Source organism: Bactrocera dorsalis, chromosome 3 (assembly GCF_023373825.1).
Source record: "Bactrocera dorsalis isolate Fly_Bdor chromosome 3, ASM2337382v1, whole genome shotgun sequence".
NCBI lineage: Eukaryota > Metazoa > Arthropoda > Insecta > Diptera > Tephritidae > Bactrocera > Bactrocera dorsalis.
In genome coordinates this window covers 88529067-88551593 of record NC_064305.1, presented here as the reverse complement: position 1 = coordinate 88551593, position 22527 = coordinate 88529067, and the positions used below count along the sequence as shown (strand labels likewise).

The following is a 22527-nucleotide window of genomic DNA, read 5'->3' as shown; positions in this document are numbered from 1 at the left end:
CTATTGATCTTCCTTTTTATCATCCTACGCATCTTTTGCTTTTATAACACATTAGCAACAACAATGAGACCGTTGTAATACGATACTTACGTAAGGGTGTCTAAGCGCGCAACAACTTGCTAACAACGGCCGATAAGAGCAACAACAACAACATAACATGGCGCGCTTTTGGGTGGTTGCTACTTCTCGTTGCCATTAAGCCGCCTTCTGCTCGCTGTAGTAATATGTGTAAGTGTGTCTGTGTGTTTGTGCGGAAATGAAAACGCCAAGTTGTGTAAATGTGCTAAATTCTCTTTATTATTCCTTATTCATATTTAAATATTTATATTACAAACATTTATGCGTCTATTCATTCTATTCATAGATTTAGTAGACTTTTTATGTGTTTGCATAATTTTAATTTCTCTTTACATTTTTGATGCTAATTTTTTTTATATGTGTGTGTATGTATCTACACTTGCCTATACGTATTCATTGTTTATATTGAAGTTATTACTGTCTCTCTCTGCTTTTGCTTTTTTTTCCAAATATTTGCGAATATTTTTGCTCTTGTTGTTTTTGCCTACGTGACATTCATTTTTATGCTCTTTTTATTTGATTATGCCCACAGTGTTTTATTCTCCTTTGCTGCTTATTTTATGTGTTTTTGAAATTAAATTTAAAATTATTTATTTAACTAATGTGTTAGCAGTGAACTTGCAATTTGTTTTTTTTTTTATTAAAATACTAATGTGAATAATCTTCGTTTTCGTTTTGCGGTTAATACATATAGAAATTTATTATATTATTTATGAATTCACACAGTTAAAATATACAGATGTATTTTAATATTCTAGGAATCTTGCTTTTTGTTTAGAATTTTTAAATGTCTGAATGTTTTTAAATGTTCTGAAAGTTGTACTTTTTGGTTAATTTTGAACAGAATTCGCGTTTAACATGTTATATCCACTTGTGAATTTCAAAAAATTGATTTGACATATTTTGATTGAGCATATACAATATGAGAAAATAATCCTAAAAAATTTGAAGTTGATCCATCTAATAGTTTCGGAGATATGAGCGTATTGTTAAGACGTCTCCGAGCGTTCGAGTGGGTTCTCACAACTTGATACGCCCTTTTCGAATTGTTGTTTTCAAAGGCGATGAGGTAACGACTACAATGATCGACGAGAAATTTTCATAAAAGTACATATGTATGTACATATGTACATAAGTATGTCTGTACGTATGTACTGATTAGGTAATGATAGAAAGAATAAAATTTTTGATAACAACTACTCTGAAGTGTAATTTTTTGCCCAGCAAGCATCATTTCGTCAAAAATAAAAATTTTTACTAGTCATTCGACCATTACCTGTATTCATCTATTTCAATAATATTTTTGTTATGTTTTTGGATTATAATTAATATTAAGTGGGTAGTCTAGTTTTTTAACTTTTTTTATTTTATTTTATTTTTTTTTTCATTGTTTTTTAAATGATTTTTTTTACAAATTGTTCGTAGTTCGTAGTGGTTTCAGTTTATTAGGAGGGTTGAAATCGTGGGTATGATCACGTACCAATTTACTAAGACCCGCTTCTCATGAGTTAAATTTTTATAATAACTTTTTTATTTTTCCTGTATTCTTTTAATGTTAATAAGTAACTAATAAAAACTAGATCGTTAAATAAATTAATTGCCGTTTTTTAGACTTCAAAAATTACCCGAAACTAATGAATCCAAACTAAAGTATCACTTTAAGGAATTACATGGGTTTACAGGTTTCAAAAAAGAAATCGTTTTTTTTGGTTTTATTAAATTCTTCAACACCTCTAAAATATTGTCCTAAGTCTTCAAGTTGATCGAGTAATAGTTTTGGAGAGAAATTGTGCGCTTGAGGCTATCTAGACTAAATGGAAAGATTTCTCGAGAGCTACTCAACCGATCTCGTACAATTTTACACAGAACTTTGAAATACAATTCTTACGGACTTAAACGTAGTACTTTTTTTCGATTACAACTAATTTTAATTTTTTTGTGAAAATATTTTTTTCCAAAAATTTCAGAATTTCGTTGTTAATAGTGTACGTTTGTAACAATAAAAAATTCTAATAAAATATTTCATTTTTTATATGGAAAAAAATGTTGAAAAATGGGTGCTTTTTACCCGAGGAAACCCATGTAAACCCTTAGGGACAATATCTTCCTCACCGCCAGAGAAGTTAATCCAGAATTTTTCGAAATGTATTATTGATTATTAACGTGTATTAAATTCTGTAATTCTGTGTATTTTCATATAAATAAAATGCCTTTTCAACCAAATAACGCATATCTTCGAACTTACAAGTGGATATAACGCATTATATCCGATTACTAATTCTGAAGTAAAAGGACTATAGCATAAAACAACAAAAAATAATAAGCAATTTAAATATACATGGTGTAAGTCGATATTAAATCGCGAAAGTTTTTTGAATAGTTCAACTTAAATAAAAAAAATTAAAAAAACTAAACTTGCAATCTATTACAATTAAATATTCAGATATTATACAAATATGTATTAACAAATGATATGTGCAACTAAATCTTTAAATAAGTATATACAAAAGTAATAAAAAACATATACATACATACATATGTATGTATGTGCATGAATAACATATAGCAGGAACTGTATTTTCGAGTAACTTTCCAATTCGCGTCCAATTTGATTCTCATTAACATTTGCTTTGCAAGAAAACAAAAAAATTACTTAAACAAACTCTTCATAGCCATACATTACATACATAAATATACAAAATATACATATGTATATATGTATAAATTTATATACATACACATGTATACATGTACATAAATCAGCGGCGCCCAAAAATAATAATAACAAATCGTAAAAATATTTCACAAAATGAAAATCGACGATTGAAATGTTGAACTGAAGTGGCCGTGATGTGCCCGTCAATTGGTCAATCAAATAAAATAAAGAGGCAGGTTGTTCGGAATTTAATTATGCAATCAATACATACTTCAATGTCAGCGCATTGACGGCGAATTAAAAAAAAACACTTGGAAAAATCAATACATAAATTTCAATTTTAAAACTAAAAATTGTTCAAAATATGTGTAATTTATGTACACACATAAGTGTATGTTATGTATGTGTTTATTTATGCATACATACATAAGTGTGCGTTTCAGTAAATTTTGTAAGTATGTGCCTGGCATGCCATGAAGGATATTACGTTTTTATTGCAAATTTTAGCAGCAGATAAATATGTATATATGTATATACATACATATATGTATGTATATGCGTTTGTATGTTATTTTATATGCAGTAGACGCTTGTGTACATAACTATATATGTATAATATATGTATGTGTGAATGTGCTGAGATTTTCCTTTATTTCATTTTCTTCATTCGTTTATACATACGTTTTGTGCAAAACTGCTTTCGCTAAACATTAATAACTACATAAAATACATTAACGCCGCTCATTTGTTGCTTATTTATGAACTCGTGAGCAGCGACGCTTGGAGTCACTTTCTTTATTAATTAGTAGAATTTTTACGACTTCTTTGATTATTTACATATGCATAAGTGTAAGTATATACGATATTGAATTGTTTACATTAAGGTCTTGCGAGGGCTAACTTTTAAAAACTATAGTTATGTAGTTTGCATATAAAGGAGAATACATTTAAAGCTTTAGTTGTGCGAATTTAAATTTCTTTAACATAAAATGGGGCGTAAATTATTTTTAAATAAATTTACGGTATTAGTAAAATTCTTTACTCAAGGAGACAGTTTTTAAACCGAGTTATTTCATATTCCCCCAATACTATTAGTAAAAGTTAAAAAAATTAAATATTTTTTAAAAGTTGTTTAAACAATGTTAATTAACTCGATTTAAGTTCTAAATTCACTTTTCTAATACTACACATTTTTGAAACATTTTTAGCCTACCACGGACATCAGCTTTGTTATATACCTATATTATTATTTTGAATATATGTATATATAATATAGTATATATGTATGTGAGCTTTTATGTGCTTACATACATAACTTCTTACATATCTATATGTATATATTTAACCCCATATATACAAATATATACACATACGTATACATATACATATGAGGATAAACATATGTACATATATACTTGTATGTACATATGTATGTAACAATATGTATCATTGATTATATATATTTTTTTGTGTTCTGATGAATTTCTAATTAGGTACATTTAAATAATTTAATTTTTTTTATACTTATTCCTGCTAAATATATGTATGTATTTGTTAAGAGTACAATTTACAATTATTACAATGTTTTGGGTTTTTTCAATGATTTACAGTTAAGTAAATAATTTATAATACTCACTTATAATTAATGAAATTAATTCGTTTGAAAATTGTGCTTGCAATGCCAAATTATTTTTCATATTTTATTTACATTTAAACTTCATTATATTTTATTTTTAATATTTTTATATTTAATTATAATTGAGTGCCTACTCTGAAACTTCATTTTGTTGCTATATAATGTATTATGTATTGCATGTTACATATTTGGTGATTATTTACCCTTTAAATGTCATTAGTGCCATTAGCGCCATCCATCCATCGCCAGTAATATTTCACTTCGGAGTCTACTATTTCGAAGAAAATTTCGCATCGACTGACTGTATCTTTAGAAATGAATGAAGAATAAAAAGAAAAGAAATTTTGTTAATAAAAATACAAAGAAAATTTTTAATTGCATAAAAAAACACAGGAAAAATGTTAACTTCAGAAACACCTAATTTTTTGTTGCTAAATTGGCAACCCTAACTAAAAAGAACTTATCCCAACAAATTCCTTTGACATCAAATACAACACAAGGCCTTGTATATATCTTATAGTGTTTGATGGTGCAAAGTATTTATAATTTCTGAAACATGTGGCAACTCTAAGCAAATATCTATTTTAATATTTACCAATTAACCTAATTGAAATGAACCAGTAAATTGTACGGCAGCTATATACATATATGTTGTATTACACCGATATCGGCGATTCCGACAAAAAAGCAATTTCTTGGTGAGGGAAGATCATGTGCAAAATTTTAGACCGATATCTCAAAAACTGAGGATCTAGTTGGCACATGCACTGGAATTATGTTTCAGCTTTTGTCTCGTTAAACGTGAGAACTTAGTCTATATTCTATAGTTCCCAAAAGTACTACTGTAAGTAACACTGTAATTGGTTTTGCATGTATTCAGTATCTAGCTAACCAATTAATTCAATCGAAAAATAGTATTTCTCTTTTTCTAAACGCTTTATAAACTCAAAATTTAAGTAGATTAGCAAAACCTACAATAATTTGTAATATGATGAGTGCCTTCTAATAAAAAAATTCCATAAAATCTATTTGAAGGCTGTTAGGAACTTGGACGAAACCCCCTCACAAATTATACATACATACATATGTATGTACACAAAATCGAATTCACTTCTTAAAAAATTTCTTATTTGAACAAGCAATCTGCTTTAACCCCTCGATGCAATAGAGAAATTCCAATTATTTCAGTCACTTCAAGAATAAAAAACCATAAATCCTTCGCATATTATGCTACTACATTCATTTATCTTCCCCCTATCATCCCATGTCACCACAATTGATTGCTCTCAATTCGCATCAGCGGCAAAAAAAAAATAAAAACAACGGCAAAAACAAAAAACAAACTGAAAAGCAATAAACAATGCAATGCTTTGGTGCACTCACCTTAATCACTCGCCACGCTAGCTGACGTCACGCCATATTTGACATCGTTATTGCCGTTATTATTGTTGTTCTTGCTATTACTGTTGTTGTTGTTATTATTATTATTATTATTATTGTTATTGCTGTTGCTGTTGCTGTTGCTGTTACTCGCAGTGTTCTCTATGTTAGTGACATCAGTGACAATCGCAGTTGTCACACCACTATCGGCTACGGATTTCGGCAACACTTTCGTTTTCGCAATCTCAGCCACTCCGTTTGCCGCTTCGTTCGTATCCGCCTTTGCACACTCAGCAGCTGTGGACGACGTTTCGTTAGCTGTGGTTGAAGAAGCCGCAGTTGTAGTGAGCGTCACCTTTGTCAGGTCGCTGGCATTATTTTGACTCGACGAAGTTATTTGCGTGACATCCTCGGCTGCGCTCAATTTAGCTGCGTGTGCTTCCGCGGCGGCGGCTGATGCGCGCATATTTAAATTAGCGGCGACTTGATCAATGGTTGTCGGCTTCTTGACGGTGCGTGCCACAGTTACACTGGTGCTGGTAGCGCTAACTGCACTGCTGCTGGTTGTGGTGGCAGACAACGCCGGATTGCCGGGACTAAGCGGCGCAGCAGAGCTGGTTAAGGGAAGTGGCACCAGCGGTAATGTTTTTTGTATGGATGGTGAAGCGGGACTGGTTGTTGGTGTGGTTGAGGTTGTGGATGGCGCGCTGCTGCTGGCAGCAACCGTGGATACGGGCGTCAAAGTGGAGCTTACAGCAGGCAGCGTCGACATATTTCGGAACGCCAACGCTGAGGGATTCGGTATGTTGCGCACAGAAGCGTTTTGTTGGCGTACCAAAGAAGATGGTTGCATCTTCGGTTTCTCGTAGGACTGCGAAGAGCGTATTGCGATCTTCTCACGTGTCGTTGCTGACTCGGAAAGCAAGTGTAGATTCTGTAGGTCTTCGTTGCTCATCTGCGTAGGCGAGGGCAACTGTTGTTGCTTTGCGGCGGAAGCAGCCGCACCATCTTGCACGCTTGTTGTGGAAGTGATGTTCTGTTTAATTTTATTCAAAGCGGCTTCCAGGCTTTCACGCGCTGACGGCGTAGCAGCTGTGGCGCTGACTGTAGTATCAGCCGCTGGGCTCACTTCTGCTTTGCCACTACCCTCCGTAACATCAATTATATCGAAGCTGTGATCACGTGAGCTCGGTCTAAAGTCCCTCAAACTAATGCGTGATTGCTGTAACTGCTTATCGGTAGTGCCGTTGGTCTTGCTCAAGTTCTCCGGTTTCTTATAGGTATTATCTGTAGCCAGTGCGCCGAGTTTCTTGGACGCGCTAAATGTTGGTCCTTGTAGATTTACCAGCGCCGGTGGTGATAGCCGATACGGATTATTCCTTCCATGTCCTAAAGATACAGCATTCAGGGATATTGGCGGTGATTTCACCCCGCCAGTGGAAGGCATAGCGCCTAACTGGTGTCCCACGGATTTCTTGCCCTTCACCATAGATAGTGGTGGTCCCATCATACGTCCGCTCTTCGGTGTACTTAACGCTGGTATATGCATATCCGTGCTCGTTTGATTCGAGTTGATGCGCACGATTTCCACGGCGGGTTTGTTAAACGGTAAATGCAACTGAGTGTATGGTGGTAGTTGCCAGCGCATTTGTTCCTGCGTCATGCCGGCCGGTGGACGTGCCGTGATGGTAACTGCATTATTATGAGTGCCACTAGAGCTTTGCACATTGGTTGCAGTATCGGCCAGTTTGCTAATGCTTACGCTGGTGGATGGCGGTGTAAGCGGCTTATTTGCATAACTGCCGTACAGCGCCTTGCGTTGAGACGCATCGAGCTTAACTTGCTTCGCACGTCCACCAATTGCATAAGGCTCATCCAAAGAGGCGGAGCGTTTTAATTGCATACCGAGCTGTTTGCTACTGGCACTGGCTATGGACGAAGGTGTATACGAACTATTTGTGCCAGGTGAGGGGCGTCGAGGAAGGCTTGGAACTATAAAATGTGGATGTGGTTTCGGAGCACTTAGGGAACCCTGTCTGTTATACTGCGGTACTGAGGTTGATTTTGTCGTTAGTGACACTTGCTGTTTGCCTTTGGTCAAGTCCAATTGCTTGGATGAGTTATTTGTAGACTTTGATTGACCCACAGTCGTGCTGGTAACTGTGAGTGTATTGAAATTAAGTGGCGTCGTCTTGAAGAGACTGGGCGGTAGTGGTGGTGAGGCGGGTAATTTGGAATCTCTTATGTTGCTGTAGGGTTTTGGAAGCAAATTTGTTTGTGGGAGCGTTAGCAATGTTTCATCCGCCTTTACCACTTTGACAACCTCTTTGGTTCTTTCCTTTTCCATCATGAGATGATTTATGCTACGCGATTCCTCTCCGAGAGTTTTGTTCAATGCCAAAATGCTATCATTTATTGGTGTCACTGGTACATCTGGAACTGTTGCCGTGGCCAGCACTTTGACATCCCTCACAATCGGTGGTGACTTACGCATTTCATCACTACTTTTCTTTGTACCAGAACTTTCAGACTTGTGGGATTTATGATTATGTGGCGCTGTTAGCTTAACCTTCATTTTAAGGCTTTCTTCTTCCGGTTTACTGGAGATCTCTGCATGCATTCTACGCCGTTTGCTGTCCTTTGGTTCCTTCGAATCTTTCGAGTGCTTCTTTTTCCTTTTCTTATGGAAAGTCGTTTTCGTAGTCAGCTCGGCGGTTGTGGTCAGCGGAAAAGCGTTGTTCGACGAACTGGTTGTTGAGGATGCAGACGAAAGCGGGGAGGCATTTGGACTATATTTGAGCTTTTCGCACGATTCAGGTGGCGTCAATACCTCTATGGGCTGTAAGCCGATGTTTTTCGCATAGGTCTCTATATCCAGTCTATCATTCAATGGCGCAGCTACTTCATCCAATGAGTGTTTACGCTGCTTGGTACGGTCGCGTTTCTCTGAGACCTCCGTACTTGACAACACACCAGCCGATTTGGGCTTTGAAATGCTCAAACGCGTCTTCAGACTATTCAATTCAATTTTCAACTTTGGCACATTTCTAGTCGAGCCACTTTTTGTTGACTCCACGTTAGTTGTTGTTGAAATTATAGGCGATTTCTTGCTCGCGGTTTTCAACTGCGCCAATGAGACATTCTCAAATTCATCATCGATCGAATACGGCGATTTCGGCATTTGCGACTGCGGTATGCTCACGACAATGTCACATTTTGGCACCGTCGCCGATGAAGTTCCCACGGATTGTACCGTTTGTGGTGGAGATGATTCGTGCGCGTTCGCCATAGATTTACTTGAACGGTGTTCACTTTTCGGAGAACTCTTTGGCGAATTACTATTGCTCGTGGTGGACGAGACGGCATAGTCGCTATAACGCATATCATTGCTGCGTAGACTCTTGAAATCATTTGTTACGGTATACGTTACATCTTCGTGGTTGTTGCGCTTGGGTGATGGTTTCTTACCGCTCTCAGCGCTAGATTTGCGCGCAAATATCATTTTTACGGGGGCATTTACCTCTTCATTTCTCGGATTGTATGTTTTATTTGAAGTGATTTTAATAGACTTTGATGATTTACTCTTGTTCTTAGGAGCTTTTTGCAGTGTCTGTTGGTTGTTGTTATAGTTGACAATGGATACAGCAGACAGGTTTGTAATGCTGGCTTCATCAGAGAGCGTAATACCTTCATTTTGTTTCAATTCGGGGGGTTTTACTCTGTCAACGCGAGAATTTTGTTTCACCTCGACCCCGGCCTTATTGATTCGCTTTGTAGGGCTCTGAGACTCATTGCCATAGAAAAGTATGCGATAGGTGAATTGCATAGGTGCATGCTGTAAATTAATGGTTTGAAGAAGAATATAAAATAAAATGCATGGTTGAGGGGTCCAAGTTTACTTTTAACAACAAGAAATCAAAAAGAAAAGTGATATTTTTATGTTTCGTTTTAGGTTTATCGAGATTTAAATATTATTTATGGAATTATTTTTTATTACAGTATTTTTTGCAATTATGGATAGTCTTTGGAAGGAGTGTCAAACTAAAGGGGCTTAGATCACTTAAAAACAAAGTACCGGAAATATGCTTAATTTTGATATTGGTATTGGGATTATGATTTAAAAGTTCCAAAATCACAAATGATTGCTTTATATTGTCACTGCTTTTTACTCATGAGCTGAAAGTTATGTAACCAGATTACTTTTATATGGTTCTATAACTAGTATCGTGCAGTTCGTCAAGAGATGTCGGCCTTGTGCGATTCGTTTGTTATTTCAAACCGTTTCAAAGCAGTCGGTTGCAATTGGGTGCCAAATGAATTGTGAAAAATGCTGCTTTAGCGCCACAAAAAAAGTCGTTTTTATATCAGATAGTGACGAGCGATGAAACATGGAACCATTATTATACAACAACCCTAAATGCAAAAAAAACATATGTAAAACTTGGTCGAATAGCCAAATAAAAGGTAAAGGTAGTATTATGAGCTTCTAAAACCGGGTGAAAATGCTACTGGGAACAACTCATGAAATTAAAGCAATTGATTGCCGTTCGTCAACGTTTCGAACGACCTCATGTTAAAAGACCGATTAAAAACTAATTGGAAAGTGCTTCTTGGAAGTTTTTCTTTACACACTTTATATAAGTTAGAAGGTTAATTATTATGCCAAATATGAGCGCGGTCTGAGAACCAGTTTGTTAACAGCAGCTGCTTAAGTCAGTACACCTTAGTAGTGCGTTGCGATTTTTATGGATAAAAGAGCTTACGGTGATTAAGTGTTATCAAAAACACAGGCCTACGAGTAGTACAAAGCCTTCATGGAGAACGTTGAAGACATGCATCGTTCTGGACGAAGTTGATCCTGTTCAACTGATGAAAATATTAAAAAAAGTGAAGGATATGGTGCGTGAAATTCGTCAGGCGATGTCGATAAGACTTGGGGGTTTATGAGTTTAACATTCAAGCAAGTCAAAAATCATCGGATCGGAGTGGAGGGAGAAAAACTAGCCAAAAGCAAAAAATCCACGTCAATGCTACTCAAAAATCAAGGTGATGCTCATTATGTTTTCGATATTTCGGTTTGGTGTATCATGAATTTGTTCCGGAGGGATCGTATTCACCGGATTTGGCTTTGTGAGATTTTTTCAAAAACTGAAATTGCCGCTCTGTGGAACCCGTTTTCAGTCGATCGAAGAAATAAAACAAAATTCGCTGAAGGAGCTGAAGTTCATCACAAAACTTGCTTATAAAAAGTGTTTCGAGGACTGGAAAAATCGTTGGCATAATATTTGCCTTATATTACAACTGTTGGAGATTATTTTGAAGAAAAAATAAATATTGATGAAAAATTTAATATTTCGCGTTTTATTTACAATTTCCAGGTACTTTTTTGTCTGAATGTATACTTTGAAGAAGAAAACTGCATGAATACAGTTATAGACCCTTTATAATAGATAGCAAATTAGAAAATCAATGTGACTTTTGGATATATACAGAAATAGTTTAGTTATAGGCTAATAATTAATTCCTCTTTTATAACACATAAAAACAATACCAAGCACTCTTACATACTTTTTCCACACAGATAGCGCATTCAAAATAACAAAGATTTGCTTTTGTCACTCACCCTCTTCCAGTTGTAACAATAGCCAACATCCATTAGCGTAAAATCATTTGGCAACACCTCATCCTCATAAATCACTTCCACCTCGATACGCTTACTCTCCGGGTCAATGTCGAATTTGGAACAGAGGAAACGTTTTAAGTGACGTATCTTCAAGCAAGCTGGACACTGCAGATAACGCACAGGCGGTATTTGACTCGTGCTACAGCCCTTCAGCAAAGTCGGATGATATTCCAATGACAAACTAATGACCGGAAACAATGGAAACAAAAGAATTGAAGAGAGAAAAATTAAGACAAGAAAAATATATTATCTTCAGTATAGAAATTGTCCCACACACAATTGCCACAAGCATATGAAGGGCAGCATGACTTGCGAATTTTCAGCGCATTACAACATAAGTGCTCGCAATTTCTTACCTAATTGGTTCATTAGGCGCAAAAAAATTCTCTTCAACTGTCTCCTGCTCTCTGCTGACAACGTTGGCTGCTTCCTCAACATTTATGCGCTGCTGACTATTCAGTTGTGTGACGTTGAATTGTATTGCACGCTCCCGTTCCTTTTGGTATAGACCGGGCACCATTTTAAAAATCAACGCACGCATTACATCATCCGATCTGTAAGGTTAGGGTTTACCAAACGGGTCATAAAACATCCGCAATTTATAGAACTAATAATATTAACCGTTAATATATAGGCTAAGCTGGCTGAAAACTTACCGCAAATTGCCCATATTAACTTGTTTGATACCTCCGACTTCTTTGCATTGTGGACAAGAAGCTTCGCGTTGTAAATGCTTCACAATACAGCTGCGGCAATCTGGAAATTGAGAGGAGAAACTGCAAGTCAGTTTGAAGTTCAAAATATTAGCGAATCGCTTAAACTTTATGAGATTGTTGGGGAATATTTAAACTAGTTGCAATGTCAATTTTGAAGATGATTATTTTCTATTTAAAATTTTCAAATTTTTCATATACTTTGAACTAATTAAAAAGATGAATAGGTTTAGTCTTAATACTTACATGTATGCAAGCAATTATCCACTGTTGTTGGATTTATCATATAGCCGCCGCAAAGATGGCAGCTGAGCAATTCATTGAACTCGCGCACTTTGAGCATTTTATCTGTCTTTTGTAGCTTCATCTTGGATATTTTATTTAATTTTAATTAATTATGTGTTTAATTAAATGTATTAGATTTGATACTATGTAAACTTTCAATAGCCTCGAATGGTTTGAATCTACAAAAGGGAAATAGAGAAATTATAAAAATAATGAAGTTAAGAATTTTTGGTTGAAAAACATTTCGAAACCTATGGAAATCGAATTTAATGAAAGTAATACTTTAAAAACACCAGAAGATGGCGAACCCGATTCCCCAATCAGTGACGATGGAGCAGACGTTCTAATGTCCGACCATAAAGAAGTTCGAATAGCAATAACCCATCTAAAGAACAATAAAACGGCGTGGGCCGATGGATCGTCGGCCGAGCTATTCAAGTACGACAGCGAAGAACTGATAAGGGGCATGCATCAGATCCCTTGTAGAATATGGTCGGACGAAAGCATGCCCAACGATTGGAATTTAAGTGTGATCTGCCCAATCCACAAAAGGGGATACCCCACAATCTGCGCCAACAACCGTGGGATTAGCCTCCTCAACATCGCATATAAGGTTCTGTCGAAAGTATTGTGTGAAAGATCAAAGCCCACCGTCAACAAACTGATTGGCTCTTGTCAGTGTGGCTTCAGGCCTGGCAAATCAACAACTGACTCTTAATTTGGTATCCTCGCGAAACTAATACGGCTAATACTCTCCGAGCTCTTCGATACCAAGCGAGGTTTCAGACAAGGCGACTTCTTAAATATACTGCTGGATAAATAATTGGAGCTGCAGAGCCTAATCGAGCATGTATAATTGATATTGGTGTCATTGGACTCAACAACCGCGACGTTAGTTCTGCTTCCTCCAGACTGGATAAGGAAGCGAAGAAAATGAGTCTAATAGTAACCGAGGGCAAGACAATCGTCGCCCTCGAGACTCTCTCCGTCACTGTTGACAGTTATAACTTCAAAGTGATAGATAATTTTGTCTATCTTGGAACCAGCATTAACACAAATAGCCTCAACGCAGAATATCTTGTCTGATGAGTCGACAGTACGAGTTTTCGAGAAAAAGGTTCTGCGGAAGATTTATGGTCCTTTGCGCATTGGCAACGGGGATCTAAACAAAATGTTCGGAGCAGGTAGCATTATCATCAGTAATAATTCGTGCTAAATTTCATGAAAATATATAATCAAATAGACGGGCTTTCAACATGTCCTACTAGAAGTTACAAACTTGAGGGCAAACTTAATGTCCAGTATTTAGGGTATAAAAATATGTCTACAAGCTGAGTTGATATGGCGAAGCTCTCTTGACTCTTATCATACTACTACACATACACAGATTCAGAGCACTTTTATGTAAACCGACAATGATTATTTTGAATTTATAATGAAATCTAAACAAAGTGGGTATTTTCAGTGGAATTGCTTATTATTTCGTTCTTTACTCGAATTTATTTTATCATGCATTTCTTTTTTTCGGTTTTTGGGAATCCCCTTAAAGTCGCATTTTATGTATTTCATGTTATGCTTTGGGGAATTCGTGGCATGACAGCGCGCAGCTTCGTTTCATGTTTGCCGTTCTTGGCCATCGGCCATCGGCTTGCTGTAGCAGCGACATTTTCTGCTACTTGTATTGCATCGACGTTGCTATCCGATTGTCCAACGGCCTACCGCGAATTTACGTCAAGTGGACGCCGTCAAACGTACACGGCTATGGACGATCGCATCGGTTAAGTATTGAGAGAAGGGATGAAGTTTGCAGATGGACGACCGATAGACGATAAACGCGACGTTTAGTGGCGATTCGAATTTGCCATATTTTTTTTTTAACTCAAATAAATTTAGCAATTGTATGCGTGCTTCGCTTCGCTCGCTGTTCCCATTCATTGCTGTTGACGTCGTTGTCACTTGCCGGTGCCTTAAGCTATGCTGCGCTATGCATCTACTCCAGTAACAAATCACAGAATTGAAATGACAACGACAACAACGTTGGCGAATGACGGACAACAAAGCAGTGAGGAGAAACAAAAGATGGGAATAAAACCAAGTCAAGGGAAAGCTTTAGAAAAACTGCTGCTACAAAGAAAAGAAATACTTATGCAAGTAAGTGTACATTGAGGCAACTCAAAAGTCAGGCGGCCAGACTGCCAGACTGAGCACAGTAATGGCGATATGACTGACGGTACACACAAAAACAGTGACGATTTATATGGCACGTTGCTTATGTGACTGACAATTCAACGACTTGACTGACTGAATGCTTGAATGCATGACTTGCTTACCTACCGGCTCGCTACGCTGAGACGGGTTAGCTAGCTAGGCTATCTCGTTGACCGACGCCAAGTCGCTAAGCGTGCTCGGTGAAAACAAAAGCCATTGTGACGAAAGAAGAGACATTAAAGCGAGTGAGACGACCGCATTCACTCTTTGGAACGCTCGTAAAGCGTTCGAAGTCACTAAAAAGCGCCAAAGAAACACTGCAGAAAAAGTGGTGAAGCAAAAATAAGTTTGAGTCTGCAATTTTTAACAAAACCGAAAAAAATTAAGCATTAAATGTGGGAAACATAGCGCAAGAATGGCTAAAAGTAATATAGCGAAGTTTCAAGAATTGCTGTTGTACCATTTCTTTTTTGCCATCGCCTATTTGCCAATGGACAACTTTTAAACGGCGAGCGGTAAAGTTGCCAAGTTAATGTATTTACCTAAGATTCTATATAGTAATTATGAATTGCCAAAAGTCATTAAGAGACTCAGTTGATGAAGAGTTCACGTTGATTAAAGCCTCTTTGAGCTCAACGCTAATTGGTTGATTGATTAATGGCTATTAACTAGTTCTTATGGAATGAAAGGTGTGTACGTGTGTCCATAATTGATATTGATTTTCACAATTTTACGTTTCAGTTTTCACGGCACATTGTTTTATGTAATCATAATCAAATTTCGCCGCAGCATAGAAAAGCCCGCGATGTCACCCACCTTGCAGTCGTATTAACATTAAATCGCCTTGGTTAAGATCCACTTCGGAGCATATCATAACAGCTGTTACTCATAAAAATAGTAAGCGGCTTTATGATTCTGGAGATAAAATTATTTTAATTTTATGAATGTATAATTCTAGAAAGGTGTTTTACCAAAAACTAAAAATAAATTGAATAAATAATTTAGGTTAAGTTAAAATGTCGATCCTAGCAGGAACTTCACTTGGTCAACATAGAAACCCGGTCCGTTGAGCCTATCACAGATTTTAATCGTAGTTTCGGCTATGTCTCCTGGTTTGTCGAAGATAAGTCTGACCAGTTGTTACAACCTTTGTACTGCAAAGACTTGACACTGAAGGATAAAGCGCCTGATTGTTTCCACCTAACCTTCTTCTATACAACATTAACATCTTGCGTCGCATAAGAATTTAAGCCTTAAATTTATTGACCAATGTCCAGTAAGAAGTCTTACGATTGTGACAAGATTAACTTTGCTAAAGGTAATAGTTCAGTACAACTCCTGCGTTCTACTCTAGGTCAAAAGGATATCATATAAAAGCTGGTTGTAAGTAAAGGTCTGCCATGCACACGCGGGATTCACAGGTACAGTGCTAAGACTCTAGTTTACAACGGAAATCTAACTCGTTCCCACTCGTATGTGAGCGAGGCAAGGGTGACATCTCTTGTTATATCATCGGCTTTGCAGTTATCAGCTAATCCGCTAAGACCAGACACTGCAACGAGATTGATAATGAAGTAAATTGATGCTAGTCGGTTCAGACAGTCCTTGACTACTCAGTTCCAAGTAGCACCTGTGGCCAAGAGTTCTTCTACGTTGGATTTCGCCACTTGACATTGTTGTTGGTGTTGATACTGTTTCCAAGATAGACGAAATTATCTACAACTTCGAAGTTATGACTGGGACGTGGGAGCCAAGTCGCGAGTGCGACGACTGAAGACTGAAGACAGCACCGACATCAACAGTATCCACCCCAGAACCATATTAAACAAAAACCGTTATTGGCAGATACGGCACGGTTAAAAGCTACAATGTGCGACCTTAAGTGAACTCGAAATTATTATTTAAGCTGAGGAAAAACTTATTAACGCAGTTGTATTCAAAAAATCTGCTTTAAATAAAAATATTGGCTAAATAACTTACGCAAATGCAAACGTGAAATTTGTAAGACAAGCAATAATAACAAAAAAATTACATTTAAGTGAAAATAAAGCTGATTTTATATTAATGCTAATAAGACAATATTCAGCTCACAAGCTGTTATTGAAAAAGTAACAATATTCAAAGTGAAATAAAAAGAAAAAATCATTTAATCGCTAATAGATCAGCGCTAATAGCGGCTAATCGCCAACAGGCCATATTACAAATAAATTATCGAGTACGAACACAGCTGAAAGTACTCATATTCATACTCTCATTTATACGTTTGTCATTTATTTACGTTTGTTTGAACTGAAGCAAACCGCGAAGGGCGCGGGTGCGGACGTACAAATGAACGTCAATTAAATGAAATGTTTGAAGGCAAATAGGCACATAATAATCACAATAATAAACACAAAACCAAAATGCAATAGGTGTAGTATTGAAACACATACACACGTACATATACATTTATACACGCACAACATATCAATACGATTTGGCGGCGAAACTGTGTTATTTTCAAACAATATGTTTCTGGTTTTCTTCGCTTCAACTCTACTACTGAAAGTACACAGCTCATACATATGAAAATATATATACGTATATGTATGTATGTATGTATATTTGTATGTACATTTATTTATATCTGTGCGGAGCTATATTTATTTGTTTCGGTACGTGTGTTTGAATGATTTCAATGCCGTTTGCCGCTGCGCTTGAGTTATTAATTTGTCTACGTTGTTGTTGATATTTTGTTTAGACGCACATTCATACAAACATAGAAGCACACGCATTTCAATGAACTCACGCCGAAACACTAGCATGCGTGTACACACCAGCATATGTATCTAGGTAGATAGATACAAAAACAAAAACACCGAAGTCAATAAAAACACACGCACTCACGCTCAGCTGTTTTCTACTCACTGCTGACCGCATCAACGCACATTTTGTTCCGACCGACGCACAAACGAGCCAAAACAATGAGAGCGTGAGGATTAGGAAAGCAACAGAGAATTAGAAATATAAAAAAACACACACACGACTCAAACGGAATATGAATTAGAAGCAGAGGCAAAGTAAGTGTGGAGAATAGAGTGTTTCGTTGCACAATTGCTTTTACTTCCTGCTGCTCTGTTTCCTATTCCCCATTCTTTGGCTTTGCCGTAATATTTTATAATTCTTCCGCCACCCACCTGCACACACATACTTAAATACTTCCGCACTTTAATACCAACGCCCGCACGCCTCCGCACACCGCCACACCATAGCACACAACCCAACCTAACACACAAATACAAAAACAAATCCAAAGTAGGGCGGCTGAGTTGTGCGCTTTGCTTGCCTATGGCGATGGTGGTTGGATGCGGCGCTCAACGATATTTGCACTAATTTGCAACACCACTGTGTTGTTGTTGTTTCACTCACTTAAATGTGTTGTTGTCACACATGCACACACACAAACACTAGCGGGGCGCACATATGTACAAGCGTTTGTGTTATTCGCCCGCGAATTTGTCTAGCACAGTGCGACAGCGGGTTGAAAGAAATCCACACGCTTTTAAAATTATGACTTGCCGCTCGGTATAACAATATAACTGACACAGCAGCCATCAAATTCGAAACTAGCGAACAACCAAAATGCCACCGACCACACAACCGTGCCGCTCCGTGCAAAGTTGGCTGGCGCTTGTCGTACACCGCTCGGTTGTTCGGTCGTTCTCACTCATGCGCGCGCGCACTAAACACACACCACATTCGTTCTCACTCTCACCAGGCGAATGCGCCATCACCACCACCACCATCAGCGCTAGCACCAACGTGCCACTTCTACTGCTTCCACTTGTTTTCGGTTTTTAGTTCGCGCGCCACCCACCACAAACCGACCGACTGAAACTGTAGCTAACATTGTAATACTCGCCGCCACAAATTCGCTCCGTAAATCTGTAGCACACAGCGTGGAGTATAGCCGACTCACCAGCACCACCACAAGAGATTGTCGACACGATACGCTTCGCTCACGAATAGCGCGATTTCTACACTGCGCATCTACCAAGTGTCTGTTTTAAGCTTTGTATCTATCTATTCTTTTTTTTTTTGTACTCGCAGATACACATTTAAAGCCGAAAGCAGCGCAATTCGTATATTACCGAACGCTTGGCGGCGACTGCGAACTTTCTACGCCTCGCGGTTGCCGTTGCCGCTAGTTGGAGCTTGAATTCGCCCCATTCGCCCACCGTGCGCCCAATTCTCTCGCCTTCGTTTTCGCCGCGAAACGTTGGATTTATTTATTTCCAAACGTTGCATGCACTAGCAGTAGTGTTTGTTGTTTATGTTGCCGATATTTTCGTCGTCGAAATTCCAATGCGAACGCGCACCAATTTAAAGCGAGCCCGGCACCGCAGTACGAAACTACGAAATGAAAGATAAATGCCGCGTCGCCTTGCCATGCCGCGCCGTTACGAACGCGTGCCCACAGCGTGTGTGTGTGGTTCTTATTATTGTTCCTGATAGTGGAACACATGCGCCGCGTTATCACATATACGCACTTACACTCATGCACAGCCGCATACATATATATACGAAAATAGCTGTATAGCTATGCGTGTGTGCGTGTCAAGTGTTTTGCCCGCGCACTCAGTTCAGCGATTATTCTTCACTTGACCGCTCTAGCTCTAACTGCTCATACACATATGGTGATACTCACACACAACAACACTAAAAACTCACACATCTCCATATGTGCAAATAAACATACGCACTGCATAGAAACATATACATATTTACGTACACATGTGTGTGCCAGCGCACAGATTGTAAAGTGAAATTTTTTCCATTAGAAACTTTAGGCACACACACATGCAAACATATGCATTTATAGCAAGAAAAAATGGTTGCTGGCATTCTGTATATATTTTATGGCACAAAAAGTTGAACATCAAAATTTCACTTTGCCGTACTTGCAACAAAAAACGTCACGAAATTTTGTACACTTTTCCAGCACAATAAATGCTCGCTTTGCGTTTGCCCACACGCTTTCAAACACGTAACCGGCAAAAGTTTAACGAATATACCTTTTTATATACTAACATTTATATTGATTTTTAACAACAATTCACGAGCCGCTGCCTTCTCTGCTCTGCTGTGCGCTCCTCCCCTATTTAGCTGGCGGCCCACTTTGCGCACATTGCACTAAGCCCACTTTCCTTTGCTTCCTTCACACTGTTTTTTTTTTATTATCGTTATTTACTTTTGTGTTTCCTTTTTACGTTTCTTTCACTTCTGCACTTGTTTTCCTTATCGATTTCTCGAATGCCTTTGCATGGAGAACAACAACAATACCGCTACTGACTTTTTAGCGTTTCAGCTTCTGTTTGCTTTCATTCACTATCGCACTTCAGTTCAGTTTTACCAAAGCGAAATTCACTCAGTTGAAAAGTTGGAAAGTGCGTCGCGTTGCCGACTGTTATGTCCGCTATCAGCCGCGCTACACAAACTGCACAATTCGAATGCCAACAAAATACTGTTACAACGCTGGTGGAGCAGCTAGCTATCAGTGAGCACGCATTTATTCACAAACGAATACATGTCCATCGGCTTGCCATGTGTGCTGTTCACGCTCATTTCTGCGCTCTTTTTCTCTCTCGTTCGCGGTCTGATGTTTTGCCCCAACCGCTGCCCCTTAATTGAAACGATTTTGTACTATGGGCTAATAAGGCACATTTAACACTCCAGTAGTCGCGCGTACTACAATAGTAGACCACTTGTGTATATACTTTTTACGTTTTACGAATAACTATTCGCAAGAAGTCTGATTTTTAAGTTCCTAATATGTTTAAAATGAATATTTTTTTGGTTGATTTGGAGTGTTAAAGAAAATTCGTCTCGATTTTCAAGTATTTATAAAATGCGATTAATGAGCGAGTGAGAATGAAAATGAATTCTCAGGGAAACCCGGTATTGGCGATATTTAATGTTTCATCAACAATTTCCTACTTGTATCTCCGGGCCTCGGTTTTCTCTGTTGTTGTTGCTGTTTTGTAATAGTTCCCTAGTCCCCGTTAGGATGGTAAGGATTCGATAAGAGTTCCTCGAGGTCATCTAACGGTAGGTCTAGGAAACGTGCTGTTTCAACAGGATTGGACTATAGCAAGAGGGGTGTCAGATGTGTAGAGTTAGTAAGGCATGCTAAATGGTAATTAGTGTCATGCAGGGACTCGTTGCACCCTGGACATATGGATATTTGATATAACAGGGTCGATTCTGGATAAGTAGAAGATTAACCTGCTACAGTATCCAGAACAAAACTGCGCAAACGTCACTTTCGATTCGGTTTTCTCTCTAAGGCACTGCATGTGGTCGAACAATAGCTCCAGCTATATTTTGTAATTGTAACACATATTGCAGGACTCAGAAGAGAAAACGTAAAAATTCAAAGCATTGCATAGAAATCAATACAAAAATGTTTCATATTAATTAATTTTATAAGCCTCTTGAAGGCCTAAGTGTGGCCGCCTGCGGTCTGGCACTGCTGTTTCTCACTTTTGAACCATCCAAACAATGCTTTCTTATTTAGAAGATATTTAAAGATTTATTTAAAACTTATAGACGCTAAGTATTAGAGGTAAGTTTTTTGATCGGAATATTTTTATCAAATAATTCTCGATTAAAAGTTAAATTTTTTAATTCCAGAAATTGGAATGGAAAATTTAAATTGTAGTTTCAATTTCAAAAATAGAATTAAAACTTTTCCCTCTATTGCTCTAGAGTATTGAAGATGGTGACTCTGTGTAAGCTCTTTCCAAAAATGGTAGAACACAAAGTACGCAAGCGCTGGTCTATATATGGTGCTGAATGTGTTCAAACAGGACTTAGATTATATGTGCGCGGTCCAGTCCAGGGTTTCAAAGTAGAGCACTGTCTTTCTTAAATTTTTTTAACTTTAAATTATAAACTTCGGATTAATATTTATTTTACTTCGAATCCGGTACTTGAGATTAAACATATATTTTGAATTTTTAAATTCAGTCTTTGGGATAAAAAATTTTAAAACTGCAAAGTTTGATTAAGATTTTCGGGATTCCAAAACCGATAAAAAAAATCTTAAAATAAATGCTAATTCAATTAAATATTTTCCAGAGAATTTTTTGCAATCCTCCTGTAAGCTTTCTTACTTTAGGTTAATTATTTTTATCGTATTACGTTACCGGTATTACTCAAGGCTACGTCACCACACTTAGCAACAATAAATAGGTTTATAACTTCTGGACCAAAAAATTATCGAAAAGAATATATTAATACAATACATACTAATTTCATAATACCAAGCGATTCGTTGAGTCGAATATTTCTTTGACATTTTTGTATTCTGGGTCACTGTGCCCACACGATTTTTCTCGGCTATAAGCATTTGCGCAGATAAAATAAATCCGAATCTAAGCACGAAATACAAACGAATGACCCCACCACCCAAAAACCAATACTTTCTCAGTTAAATAACCACTCTCGCATATCCAATTTTTTCACCAATATAAATGAAGGCGCAAACATCCACAGCAACAACGCACAACTCTCCCTCTCTTATGGTGCATCAACACCAAAACGACAGTGGCGAAACTGTTAGGCTTGCCTTCGTCTTCAGCATTGCTATCGTTCGTTATTTAACGTTCGTATTCAGCAACTGCCTGCCCCATCCCTACTGTACGCGCCGTTCATGAATGTTAGACTGAAATGGTGGCAGACCCAATGGTTGCGTGTGAAAGTGACAGAGCAAACCGTTGCCGCTGCGGCCGCGCCTACCCTTCGACTGGCGCACAGCTTGATTGGCCACTTCTGGCAACGGTCGTGTTTCGGCAACGAAACCGATGGCTGCCGAAGCAACTAACTTCATTTTGGCTCGTGCGTCAGT

The 22527-nt window shown here is 37.7% G+C and overlaps 1 protein-coding gene across 5 annotated transcripts; it reads right to left on the bottom strand.

The window, feature by feature from the left end:
- Positions 1-1518: 1518 nt before the first annotated feature.
- Positions 1519-20136, bottom strand: LOC105229388 (protein suppressor 2 of zeste). 5 transcript variants are annotated; one of them, XM_049451517.1, is made up of 7 exons: positions 19710-20136; positions 12393-12610; positions 12090-12189; positions 11790-11987; positions 11374-11614; positions 5754-9585; positions 1519-4677 (listed from the first exon to the last, which is right to left on the bottom strand). In XM_049451517.1, exons 2-6 carry the CDS (start codon positions 12511-12513, stop codon positions 5755-5757), a joined length of 4491 nt encoding a protein of 1496 aa, XP_049307474.1. In that variant the 5' UTR covers positions 12514-12610; positions 19710-20136; the 3' UTR covers positions 1519-4677; position 5754. The 5 variants fall into 5 exon arrangements, with proteins under 5 accessions (XP_049307474.1, XP_049307476.1, XP_049307475.1 ...); XM_049451519.1 differs by lacking the exon at positions 19710-20136 and adding an exon at positions 18394-19672; XM_049451518.1 differs by lacking the exon at positions 19710-20136 and adding an exon at positions 18048-18340.
- Positions 20137-22527: the final 2391 nt, after the last annotated feature.